Source organism: Vombatus ursinus, unplaced genomic scaffold (assembly GCF_900497805.2).
Source record: "Vombatus ursinus unplaced genomic scaffold, bare-nosed wombat genome assembly UNPS02014799.1, whole genome shotgun sequence".
Classification (NCBI taxonomy): domain Eukaryota; kingdom Metazoa; phylum Chordata; class Mammalia; order Diprotodontia; family Vombatidae; genus Vombatus; species Vombatus ursinus.
Genome location: NW_020954577.1, coordinates 29,659,304 through 29,672,386, shown reverse-complemented (window position 1 = coordinate 29,672,386; position 13,083 = coordinate 29,659,304). Strand labels below are relative to the sequence as shown.

The following is a 13,083-nucleotide window of genomic DNA, read 5'->3' as shown; positions in this document are numbered from 1 at the left end:
CAAAGAGACACCATGAGCATTTCACATCTTTAAAAATTAGTTCTTGTCTAAATGTTAGGTTGAGCTTCCTAGGGTAACTACCAGTCCCTTGTTAGGATGCCTGGATGTTTGAGCAAACTGAGAAATGTTAGAGGATTCCAGAAAACAGATGTGACAGCAAATACCACAGCTTTATAAAGACTCACTGCCTAGCTATAAATAAACTTGACTCCAGAAAATATGTGCACAGACGATGGAATTCTTGTGTTTTATTCCTCCTAGATGACTAGAACAATTTAATGAGATTTCATCTGGGCTTGTTTTTTTTGTCATAACTATATTGTCTTGGTTTCCTTGATTTCTTAATGTGTCTATTTCTTTGGTTTTTTAGCCAGACTGTAAAGCACTTTAAGGGTAGGGAAGCCTCTCTTTTTCCCTCTATACCGGCATGCACAGAACTAGCAAGTGGGAGCCATTCATCAAATACTTGTTGCTTTAATTAACTGTTTGTTGGGCCAGTGCTCCAGCAATTCTAGAATCTGTGATTTCATGGGTTCAGGTGCTCCCTCTGCATACTCTCTAAGACTTTCTTAGGAGACTGTCTTTGAAGGTTCCTGTAGCCACAAGACCCCTCACCTGGTGGCCAGCCTGATAAAGGGCCTCTCAGAACTTGTCTAGGCTGCTCCTTAGAAGACAGATGGGGGATGTCGCCATGTCTGCACTCACAGCTTTTCTTCCAGCATGGCAGATCCTCCCTGAGCTTGTGCTGTCCTGACCTAGCCTTTGAAGATCCAAGGTCGTCCATCTCTGCGCCATGATGAGGCATTAGGGGTGGGGAGGGCTGTAGTGGAGATCATTCAACTTATAATACCTGATTTCTGCACAAAAATAGATGGAGACAGCTGTATCTATCATTGTGTGAAAATTCCTTCCTAAATACAGTAAAGTACTTTAGAATTATGAAAGCCTTACTTCCTAGGATTGTAGCTCTGGGGCTGAAAGGCACATGGTCATCTGGTCCAACTGCACTTTGTAGGTAGGGAGACTGAGGCCTAGGAAGATTAAGTGGCTTGTCTGGGGTCACACAGGCATAGTAAACGTAAGAACGTGATTTGAACCCAGGCCACTCAATCTGTTTCCTCTCATTTGTTTCAGGCATAATTTGCCAATCCTTCTCATTGTGGTGAACAACAATGGAATTTATCAAGGCTTTGATGCAGAAACCTGGAAAGAGTTAACAAAACTTGGAGAAATTTCCCAAGTGTGAGTATCATAAAACTTGGACTCTTAGACTCACTGAGAAACAGATTTTAAGAGCCCTAGTATATTTTCCATTTCCATATTGGTTTCGTTTTTAAATTATTTTAAAATGTTTTTGTACAGTCTATGTAATAAATGTAATTATAAGTTCTCGCCTGTTACCTCCTCTAAAGGGCAAGGATGATGTCGATATAGTTCTTCATGAAATGCTATCCACTGTTGAGAGGGATTAATTAGTGTTTTATTAGAACCTAAAGTCTTTGTCAAGTTCAAATAAGGCAATAAATTGTCTAAATCTCGTAAGTGAAAAGAAATAGTATCAAACCATTTTAAATATAAGATTGCTGTTCAACTCAGTGGAATCTAGCCATTAGGGGTCCTGATCTGGTGCAGCAGGCCACTTAGGAGTGTGATCTTATGTTTTGTACATCATCTGTAATGGCCTGGGGCTTCCTTCCCTCTACTGCTTTACTGAGGCCTGGCCTACTGATGTAGGGGCAGATTAAGACAGCATCATCCTCCCTGACTGTGGAAGGGGACGTGTTGAATTTGTGTATGTGTGTACGTAGGTGCATTTTGTATTGTGTTCTAAAACTAAACGTGAATGATGTGAAATTATCAGTTAAGTTACCCTATCTACATTTCTTTCCATTTAATGCATACAATTGACAATTGTCTAGAACCAGTTGGCTTTAAAATGCATATAGACTTTAGTTAGTGGTATTTCACATGAATGCTGCCAACACAGGTCTGCTCTGGTAGGAGCAGGCCTAGTTTAGGATGCCCCACTCTATGAAGACAAGTGTACTTCGGGGTATTTCTGTTGTCTTGGTTAACTGCCTCCACCACAACTGCCTCATCTCCCTCATCCTCTTCCTCATTCACCAAATATCACAGGAATCAAATTGTGAAGTGCATTAATTGGTATGAATTTCCAATGGCTGAACTAAAATAATTTACAGTTTTCAGAAGTTTATGTCTTGCAGACCAGGACCGAGACTTTTATTGTTTGGGAAAGTCCAGAAGGCTCCAAGCTACTTTAAATTTAAAAACATTTAAACTGAAGGGCCAACATAATAAAAATGATAATATTACCAAAGTTAATTTATACTTTTAATGCTATGCCAATCAAAATATTATAGAAATACTTTATAGAACTTAATAAAATGATAGCAAAATTCATTTTTTAAAAAAAGATCTAGAATTTCAAGGGGAAAGAAGTAGGGATGAAGGGGAATTAGCACTTCTAGACTTCAAACTACCTTATAAAGCACAGCCATCAAAACCATCTTATCCTGGTTAAAAATTAGAAAGGTAGATGAGTGGAACAGGCTAGACAAGGGGGAATCAGAAACAAAGGATAGGATCGGATAAAACTAAAAACATCAGTTACTTAATAAAGAAGTCTCTATCTGATCAAAACTGAGAAAACTGGAAAGCCATATGATAGAAATTAGGCTTAGACTAACACCTTATGTGACGTTTCACAATACATTCTTAGTGGTTACGTGACCTTAATATTAAAGATCATAGTATAAAAGCAATAAAAGAAAAACAGATCCTATACCTCTCACAGCTGTGGGCAGGAGTATAGTCTAAAATGAAAGATAGGGGCAATTACAAAAGAGAAAATAGGTAATTTTGATTATGTAGAACTGAAAAGCTTGTGCACAGACAACATTAATAAGAAGGGGAGTGGCTGAATGGGGGAAAAATCTTCATGTCAGATTTCTGTGATAAGTGTTTGGTATCCAACCTGCATAAATAACTTGTATGTGAGGGTAATTATGACCAGTAGTCATTTAACAAAAGACAAATGGTCAAAGGATAAGAACAATCAGTTCTCAAAAGAAGAACTGCAAAGTATGCACAGTCACATGAAAAAGTGCTCCAAATTACTAATAGTAAGAGGAATGAAAATCAAATGAACACTGAGGTTCACCTACATGCTGCACGTTTGTCTAAAAAATGGCAGCAGTCAATGTTGGAGGGGTTGTGGGAAGATAGGCATACTGCTGCGCTGTTGGTGTAGCTATGAATTGGTACACCCATTTTGGAAAGCAATTTGGAATTAGAAAATAAAGTGACTAAAATATCCATACCCTTTGACCTAAAGATTCCACACAGGCATGTATTCAAAGAAAGCCATCGATAAGAAGAAATTCCCTTTGTACACTAAAATATGTATAGTAACCTTCTTCCTGATAGCAAAGAATTGGAAACAAAGTAGATGCCCATTAATTGGGAATGGCTAAACAAAGCATAGGACACGAATGTCATGGAGTATTACTATACTAGAAGAAATGAGGTATGAGGGGCAGCTAAGTGGTGTGGTGGATAGAGCACTAGCCTTGGAGTCAGGAGGACCTGAGTTCAAATTTGGCCTCAGATACTAGCTGTGTGGCCCTGAGCAAGTCATTTAATCCCAATTGCCTCCAAAAAAAGAAAGAAAGAATGTATGAGTGAAGTAAGAAGAGGCAAGAAAATAAAACACAATGATTACAACAATGTAAATGGAAAGAAAAACACACCAGAAAATCACAAGTGAAGTTAGAAACATGACAAAGAACAAGTCTAGCACAAAAGGAGAGATGTGAGAGGATGGTCCTAACCCACCCCTTTGGGACAGTGGGGGGTACCCAGGGTTTGCACATTGTGCAAGTTTGCGGAGTTTTTCATTGTATTGATCAGTTGTACTGATTTTTTTCCTGTTTTTCCTTTTTATGTCTCTAAAAAATATTGTTAAATGGGGTGGCTCTCTGGGAAAGGGAGGGAGAGTGATGATACTAGGGAAAACTGTGATGATATAAAAAACAAAAGACATCAATAAAAGCTTATCTTAAGTTAAAATAAAAGATAAAATTAACCTTCAAAACCTCTTGAGCCAAAATTTTCCTTCCTAACACCCTCCGCTTTGAGTCTTCCTCTGGGGCCTGTAGAAGTGAAAACAATCCCCAGCACCCCTGACACTTGGAACTCAAGTATGCCAATTCCCGGGCCTGTGCTGTACTCTAAAATTGGAATTATTTTTTGTTTCTTTTTTGTAAAGGTTGGAATATTCCAGTCTAATGAATCCCTTGTTGTTGAGTTATCTCAGTCGTGTCTGACTCTGTATGACCCCCATTTGGAGATTTCTTGGCAAAGATACTGGAGTGGTTTGCCATTTCCAAAAAAAATGAATCCAATGCAATAACATTAATTAGGATGAGTATTTAACTTCCAAGTCTTGATCAACTTACTAGATTTGTATACAAAATTTGAAATAAGCACTGAATAAAACAAAGATGACCACTAGGATTATAATATTGCTAGTAGGATCGCACAAAGTAAAATATCCAAAGAAAACAGTGGCAATTTCATTAACATTCTAACTGGATTTTCCTCTTTTGAATCATCAGGAAGACTTGACTTGACTTCCTGCTCTAGCTTGTGTTGAGTGTGATCCAGATTAGTTTGACTTCTGGACTCTGACTTCCACAGTGGTGCCTACCACCTCTTTGTTGAATAGTTGACATTCCTCAGGCGGTGGCTGGAATTGCCTTTTGTTTCAAAATTTTTCGGAAACCTTCATAAAAATTTTGCTTTCCTATCAAGATTCTCTGCCATGTACAGTTTTTCACTGTTCTGGCTAAATAGCCCACCAATATTCTAGTAACTTTCTTGAATTCTTCTCCTTCCTGATAGTTTCCTTATTTGATTAGCTTTTTTTTTTATTACTCTGCATTTTTATCTCAGCAATTTGACTTATTTTATGAACTTATTTTATAAGCTTTTAAAAAGTCTGTAGAATTATATCTAGTACAAGCACAAGTTGTTTTTTTTTTTATCCCATTTTAACAAATTATTTCAGAACATACCTCGAGAAGGCAAACATCAGTGACCATTTACTCTCCTTTTTCAGGGGACCTCCTGTCTCTCTCCTGCCAAATTCCCATTATGAGCAGATCATGACTGCATTTGGCGGCAAAGGATATTTTGTACAGACTCCGGGAGAGCTGCAGAATGCTCTGACAACAAGCTTAGCTGAGAAAACAGTACCGTCTCTCATCAACGTTATGATTCAGCCTCAAGCCAGTCGGAAGGAACAAGTAAGTGCTGCCCATGTGAGTGAGGAAGAGAAGGCACACGCCAAGCAGAGGATCCTCTGGGCTCATGTTCTGTCTCAATGCTGGTGTTTCATGGTGGCCAGTAGGTGTCTTGTTGTGCTTCCTGTAACGACTGCCATCTTCCACCCCCCGAATGTTCCCATGTTGATGTGATTCCAGTTAACACTGACTTCCTTCTCAGAAAAGGGGCAGAGAGTAGGCTGGGAGGCTTTTAAAACTCTCGTTGACATCTTTAAGAAATGGATTCAATTGAAGTTTTGCCTTTTTATCTCCCTGCTTTTAAGATTTACAGCAATTTGTAGTTGTGTTGTCCTCTGGGTTGATAGTATAGGCAGGAGAAACAGTAGCCAGACAAATAGGGAGGGTAGTAAATGCTGCTGGCTTTTGTAGGTTTTCATTGCTTCGTTTACTTGATTCCTGTTTCCAATCCATGTAAACCGATAGCATACTTCTCCATCTTGTTCACCATTTAAAAAATTATTGATACTTTGTTTTGATACACCGGATCTTTTTTTGGACTAAATCTGTTATTTCATTGGTATTGGGAACTCTCAGTGAGGAATTTCCCTCTACCAATGCAGATCAGCCAAGAAGCATGCTACTTCTTGTTTAGAGTGTTGCTGAGACACTGAGAGATTCAGTGACTTGTCTAGGGCTGCCCAGCCAAGGCATGTCTAAGATGAGACTGGAGTCTACGTCCTTCTGACCTGGGGGCCAGCTTTGCATCCACTCCGTCACAGCAGCCTTGACACAAATGATGCTTCCTAACAAATACCCAAACAGATCCCTCAAAAGAAACACGTTTTAAAACCATACATGTAGAGCACTTTGTGAACTTTCTAGCACTTGTAAACCTTAAAGTGTCGAATAAATGTTAGCTGTTATTGCTATCATTACTATTATTATTGTTATTGTTGATTTATAACAGAAGGATAAGCGCCCTTTAATTTTGAGATATGACGCTCACATTGACCTTTGTATTTGCCCAGAGTGGCATTACCTCTCCATTGGCATTACCTGCTCTTTTCTCTTTGCTGGAACTGTCAGTTCTGCACTCCACCTTTTCCAGACTTAGCCTCCATCTTCTGGCCTTGGCCTTATGCTCCCAATTACTTTCTTCCTTTTAGTAAGTTAGGAGTGGGGCCTGTACCCTACATCTTGGAGGGAAGATCTTCCATGTGCACACCCTATAGCAGCCACGTGGGTATATAGCATAGACTCCATCTCCATAAGAACATCAGAGGCTGTATGCCTAACCAGAGGGGAGTTCAGAGAAGAAGATGAAGGAAAGCAAGATAACAATAGGCTGGTAAGAGGAGGGGAACAGAGATGCTGACAAGTGCTGACAGCTGCTGCTGCTGTGATGAACCCTAAGGGCCGGTGTCCTCTTTGAGGCTGAGTGACACAAGAATGCCCTTTAACCATTGCCATCCTCTGGAGGCCGCACTGCCTCCACGGTCCCATCTTTGGCTTGTCTTATTTCACCAAGTGAACTGACATAGGCTAGCCAATGCCCAAAGATGGGTTTGTAAACCAAAATGCTAGTAAATTACATGGACGGTCGCTTCTCATCATTCACAGTAGTTGTGCTCTGTGAACACCAAACTGAACACCATAATGAATATGGGACGATTGCTCCTAGGGGAAATACGGGGTCAGGTTCTTGGGAGCCTCTGTCATCGCATTTACCATAACAGTGGCCTCACACACGAATGGGCAAATTTCCTCTTCCCTTTAATGGATGTAACAAGTGGTTGATTCATTAACATTGAACTGACAGCCAACAGCACTGTAACTAATGCCTGACTAAGCTTCTCTAACACATGTCACATCCTTCTGGAGTTTAGGAACACTAGGCAGAGGCCATTTTAAATGGCAAAATTGTCAACAAAAAGCATAAAAATGCAAAAAACATGGCACTAAATAGATGGTGTAAAGGACACTAGTTTACAGTAGGAGAGGTGAAACAAGAAGCAGATCATTGCCTCGTTCAGCTTCAACAGGGACCATGGGTATTGGGCGACTCAGATTGTTTTCCACTCTGCTTATCAACAAGTGATTCTGACAGGCCGTGAATATTGATTTGGGAGTTACAAACAAATTTTAGCAAGTAGGCAAATTTGCAAACGAGGATCGACTATACTTTTCTAGTGACTGGGAGCATATGTGGCCATTGCTCAGAGCAGTTCCCTTCCTGGTAGAGAGGTTCCTGAGAAGCCACTAATCAGATGACCTGATAAACATGCAACCAGAGAATAGTTTTATAGGATAGTTCCATCTCTGCTCTGATTGCATTGAGTTATCATGTCTGAACTCTAGAAAACATCTTTACTGGAAAAATAATCTCCTTTCTTTCTTTCATTTTAGAGAAAGGACTTTATATAGGGTAATTATGAATATTTCCATTTTTAATGACTTTTTATTCTTTTTAATGGTTATTTTATGTTTCCAATGATGATAATGAAATGACAAAAGGGAGTTCTCTCCCAAGTTATTCATGCTGTTGACTTGATCAAACTCTTGAGTTGTTGACTTCATTTGTTTCTGATTCTTGGGGTGGGGAACCTGTGGCCTTGAGGCCATATGTGTCCTTCTAGGTCCTTGGGTACGGCCTTTTGACTGAGTCTAGGTTTTACAGAACAAATTCTTTTATTAAGGGGATTTGTTCTGTGAAGTTTGGATTCAGTCAAAGGGCCACCACACTTGAGGACTGAGAGGGCCACATGTGGCTTTGAGGCCACAGGTTCCCTACCCCAACTTAGTCTGTTCCACTGATCTACTTTTCTTTAAAATACCGTCTCTTTCTCTTGAATGTTGGTAGAGAAATATTGCCAAATTTCTTTTTTCTAGATTGTTCGATCACCATCCCCTTCTACTTATATTCATTTCAAAATACTTTCATAACATTTTGAAATTAAAGTTTTCAGACTGTTTCCTGATGTTATAAAGAGGGCTTAATTATTTTAATTACTAAATTGTATCAAAATCTACATTATTTGGGAATATTTCCTACAGAGAATTCATCCCACCCTTTGTACAAGGACTCCCCCTGATAATGGGTATTAAACTTGTTTTGTCTTAGTCATCTTGTGACCTATCATTGGGATTCAAATGGCTTTGGAACCTTTGATCTCCCTCCAAGAACTATAGCTAATGGAGAAGGATCTAGAAAAATATCCTGGGAAGTTGTAGAGAATCAAGCCATGTGGCCTACCAGTCCTTATTTGAATGACTTCTAAAAGTTATATTTTAGTTCTTGCACTGAAGTCCTGCTCCAGTGTCTCATTGTGACTTGATAGGGGTTTTACATCAGCCAAATATGAACTCTGGCATGTCCTACCAAGCAGGCCATGCTTTGAGCACTGACCACCCTAGTGCACACCCTCATCTTCTCATGTCTGAACTATTGCAATAAACTGCTGGTGAATCAGCCTCTAATCTGTCCTCCCTTCAGCCACTCAAGTGGTTTTCCTAAAATGGAAGTCAAGTTGTGTCATCTCCCCCTTCCCCCCCCAATTCAGTAGACTCTTATGGCTCCTTCTTATCTCCAGGAGCAAGTACAAAATGCTGTAATGGGCATTCAGCCCCCTCCTACCTTTCCAGTTGTCTTATACCTTATCCACCAACTCCTGTCCTTCCCACATGTCTTCTTCATGAAGCCCAGTGACACTGGCATCCTGGCTGTTCAAAAAACAAGACACTCAGTCTCTTGACTCTGGGTACTGTCTTTTTTTTATTACTATATTATTTTACCAAATAATTTGTCCCCAGATCTTAAGTCTTTACACTTGTCAAATACAAGGTTACTATATTTATTTGCTGCTATAAATAGTATGTCTACTCTTTCCATTGATCTACCTTTCTATTTGTTCACCAGTACCAGAAAGTTTCTTAAATTATCTCCACTGGATCTATATTTTCCCAGTCAGTTGTTTTTCTAATGAAGTAGTTTACATTTTCTTCCTTTTTATTTTTCATTTTTTCATGTTTTTTTATTTTGTTTAGTTGATTCTTGATGTCTCATAGAGTCATTAGCTTCCACTTCTCCAATTCAAATTTTAAGGAATTATTTTCTTCAGTTAGCTTTTCTACCTCCTTTTCCATTTGTACCATTCTACTTTTTTTTTTTTTAAGGCAATTGGGGTTAAGTGAATTGCGCAGGGTCACACAGCTAGTAGGTGTCAAGTGTTCGGTCTGAGACTGAATTTGAACTCAGGTCCTCCTGACTTCGGGGATGGTGCTCTATCCGCTGCGCCACCATTCTACTTTTTAAGGAGTTATTTTCTTCAGTGATTTTTGTCCTTTCTTTTCCAAGCTGCCATCTCTTTTTTCATAATTCTCTTGCCTAACTCTCATTTCTTTCCCCAATTTTTCTTCTACTTCTCTTATTTGAAATTTAAAATCTTTTTTTAGCTCTTTCAGGAAGACTTTTGGGCTTGAGACCAACTTATATTTCTCTTTGAGGCTTTGCATGTAGGTGTTTGGATATTGTTGTCATCTTCTGAGTTTTGTTTTGATCAATCTTGTCACCATTGTGGTTTTCCATGGCTTTTTTTTGTTCTTTTTTCATCCTGTTTCATGACTTTTAAAGTTGAGCCCTGCTCCTGGGGCACCAGGGGTTGCTGGCCCAAGCTTCTTGCTCTGTGGGCCAGGGATTGGCTTGCCGCTCTGGAGCCTCTAGGCCTGGTGGTTTTCCCAACTGCACTGGGGTTACCAGGCCTTATCTCACCTATTGTACAGGGGGTTCTGGAACTGGAAGCTTGCCTGCTGTGCGAGAGCTAGAGGCCTCACAACTGGCCTGCTGAGCCAGGACCCAAGCCCTTACTTGCTGATCTGTACTGGGACAAGACGCTTCCCACTGGCTTGCCTGGACCCCACCCACACCGAGTGAGACAGTCCTTTCTTGTAGTCCTCTTAAGTCATCTTGTGCTGAAAAATTGTTTCACCTCATCCATCTGTGGGTTCTGTCACTCTAGAATTCATTTTGAAGCTTGATTTAAAGTTGTTTTGAGGGAAACTGGGGAGAGCTCAGACAACTTCTTGCCTTTTCTCTCCCGTCATGACTCTTTCATATCACTTCCATTAGATTGTGAGCTCCTCGAGAGCAAGGAATGTCTTTTTTTTCCCCTTTGTGTCTACAGTGTATTGCATGATGTTTGGCATATAGTAGACACTTAACAAATGCTTATTTACTGAATTACTGACTGGAGAAGCAGGCTAGAAGCTGAGATTTGGCTCACCTAGGTAGGCCATAGGCTTAATTTAAATGTACTCCCATTGACATGGCAGCCAGAACAGAAACAGTTTGGTGAGCTGCCTTTTCTACAACCCTTCATGGGAAATTTTAGTTATGTCATACGTTAGTTTTTAGCAGTAAGGCTGTTGAGGGTTAGAGGTTTAGGGGTGCTGGGATCCCAAAATCATGACACATGAGTCCTGCCCAAATGAATTTGACCCAAGCCTTCTTTCAGCCAAAGACAAGGTTTATTAGAACATCAATCAGGAGTGGGAAATTTAAAGAATCCACCATATTGACCAGACTCTTAAGGAATCTAAGCATTTGTATTACTGATGCAAGCAGGCTAGATCTTAAGAATCTGAGCCTGGGTACTTTCTCTGGCTGTCGCTTATGGCTGGAACACTCCCTCTCCTCTGCTCTCACCACTGACCTCCTTGGCTTCCCTCAGTTCTGGCTAAAATCCCACCTTCCCCAGAAAGCCTTCCCTAATCCCTCTTAATTCTAGTGTCTTCCCTCTCTTAACTATTTCTATTTATCCTGTCCATAACCTACTCGGGCATATTTGTTGTCTTCCCCATTAGATTGTGAGCTCCTTGGGGGCAGAGACTGTCTTTTACCTCTTTTTGTATCCCCAATACTTAACACAGTGGCCTGGTATATAGTAGGCACTTAATAAATGCTTACTGACTGAGCATGGCCCCAGTGAGGTGCTTTGTGCCTGAGGTCCAACATCAGCTTGATGGGTTGACCACCAGATGATGGGTTTGTTCTGTTTTGGGCCACAGCAACTCATAAAGACTATCTTCTAAGGTGTGGCAGTATTGAGAGTCTAATCCGATGAGGGGATGTCCACAGCTTTGAAATGATATGTTTGTTTAAGGAAGCGAAGGAAACGTACAAGGCTATCCCACCTTCTTCATTCTGGCCAAAATGGGACAGTTAGAGCAGACGAGGCAGTGAAGGGACAGCCTATGACAAATATTTCCTACCTGGATGACGTGCTCATGACTGAGTTTCTACTGGCCTAACCATTCCTCTCTTTTCCTAGGATTTTCACTGGCTAACTCGTTCTAATATGTGACTGAAGCTGCCAGTGGGAAGCCTCAAGGAGTCCATCCTTTCCAGCCGGACGAAGGCTATTATCCACGCACAGAGCAACATTACCAGTTTTTCAAATTGTACTAAGCAAAAGGAGAAAAAACTATTAGAATCAGACGTAAAAGATTTGCAATGTTTTTACCAAGGTTATTCAGTGGAAATAGCTATTTGAAGATGTGGTTAAGATGAGAATCTTTTAAATCATTATATAATGAGCCTTTTTATTTTGCATAAAACTAACATCTGTTTGAATCCATTCTTAGAATTAGGTACATTTTTAAAACATCTTTAAAAAAAGGCAAAAAACTTTGATCAGGTGCCAAATGGGAGACCTATATAATAAATCATGACTCCTAAGTTGTATCTCTACATCTCTTGTCTTATTTACTGTGTGCCTCAATTTCTTCTTTTTCAAAATTGGGTTACTTACTTCCTTTTCCCTGCCTCAAAGTTATTGTAAACATTTTTTTCAAAAGCACTTTATGATTCGGGAAAGAAAAATCACATATAAGACAATGGTATCAGGAGGAGCTTAATTTTTTAAATGAAGCCAGAGGTTGTTTGACAGTCTTAATTTAATGCGTTCAGATCGGTCAACAAGCATTTATTAAACACTATGTTCCAGGCACTGTGCTAAGCTCTGTACATACCCCCCCACCAAAAAAAGGCAAAAAACAAAACAGAACAAAAACAGTCCCTGCTTCCAGTCTAGTGGGAAAGAAAACATGCGAACAACTACGTACAAACAGGATAGAGACAGAATAAATTGAGGCAGCTACGTGGTACAGTAGATAGAGCGCTGGGCCTGGAGTCAGGAAGATGTGAGTTAAAATCTAGTCTCACACTCTTACTAGCTGTGTGACGTTGGGCAAGTCATTTAACCTCTATCTGCCCTAGTTTCTTTATCTGTAAAATAGGGATGATAATAATAGCACCTACATCCCTGAGTTGTTGTGAGGATCAAATGAGATACTGTTGGTAAAGTGCTTAGCACAGTGCCTGGCACAGAGTAAGCCCCATATAAATGTAGCTATCATTATTATTACAATCTAAGAGGAAAAGCAGTATAGTAATGCAATATTGCATGAAACTATGGAGTTGTCAAATTCATCATTTCTCAGCATCATTTCAGACAGTTGCTTAAATGTATACATGAGTTGGAATATTACTATACAGATATAAGTTCAACTAATTTGTCCAGATTGGCAGAAGAGTTTACATTTGTGGAAACTGAGGCCAGTAGGGTTAAGTGACTTATTGAGGGTCATATAGCTAATAAATGTGAACTCAGGTCGTCCAGACTCTAGGCCCAGCACTCTATCCAGTGTGCTATCTAGCTCCCCCGATGGTTTTTTACCTAGGTCCAAATGTGTAGAACATCTAAATATAATAGAAAGGCCA

At 39.9% G+C, this 13,083-nt stretch overlaps 1 protein-coding gene across 2 annotated transcripts in view; it reads left to right on the top strand.

Moving 5' to 3' along the window:
• HACL1 (2-hydroxyacyl-CoA lyase 1) overlaps positions 1-12,029 on the top strand; it is a 38,600-nt gene extending 26,571 nt beyond the window's left edge. For both annotated transcript variants that reach the window (XM_027872154.1, XM_027872153.1), the window contains 3 exons: positions 1,135-1,242; positions 5,141-5,327; positions 11,633-12,029. In XM_027872154.1, coding sequence (XP_027727955.1) covers positions 1,135-1,242; positions 5,141-5,327; positions 11,633-11,665 — 328 coding nt within the window. In that variant the 3' untranslated portion in view covers positions 11,666-12,029. The remainder of the gene's footprint in view (positions 1-1,134; positions 1,243-5,140; positions 5,328-11,632) is intronic.
• Positions 12,030-13,083: the final 1,054 nt, after the last annotated feature.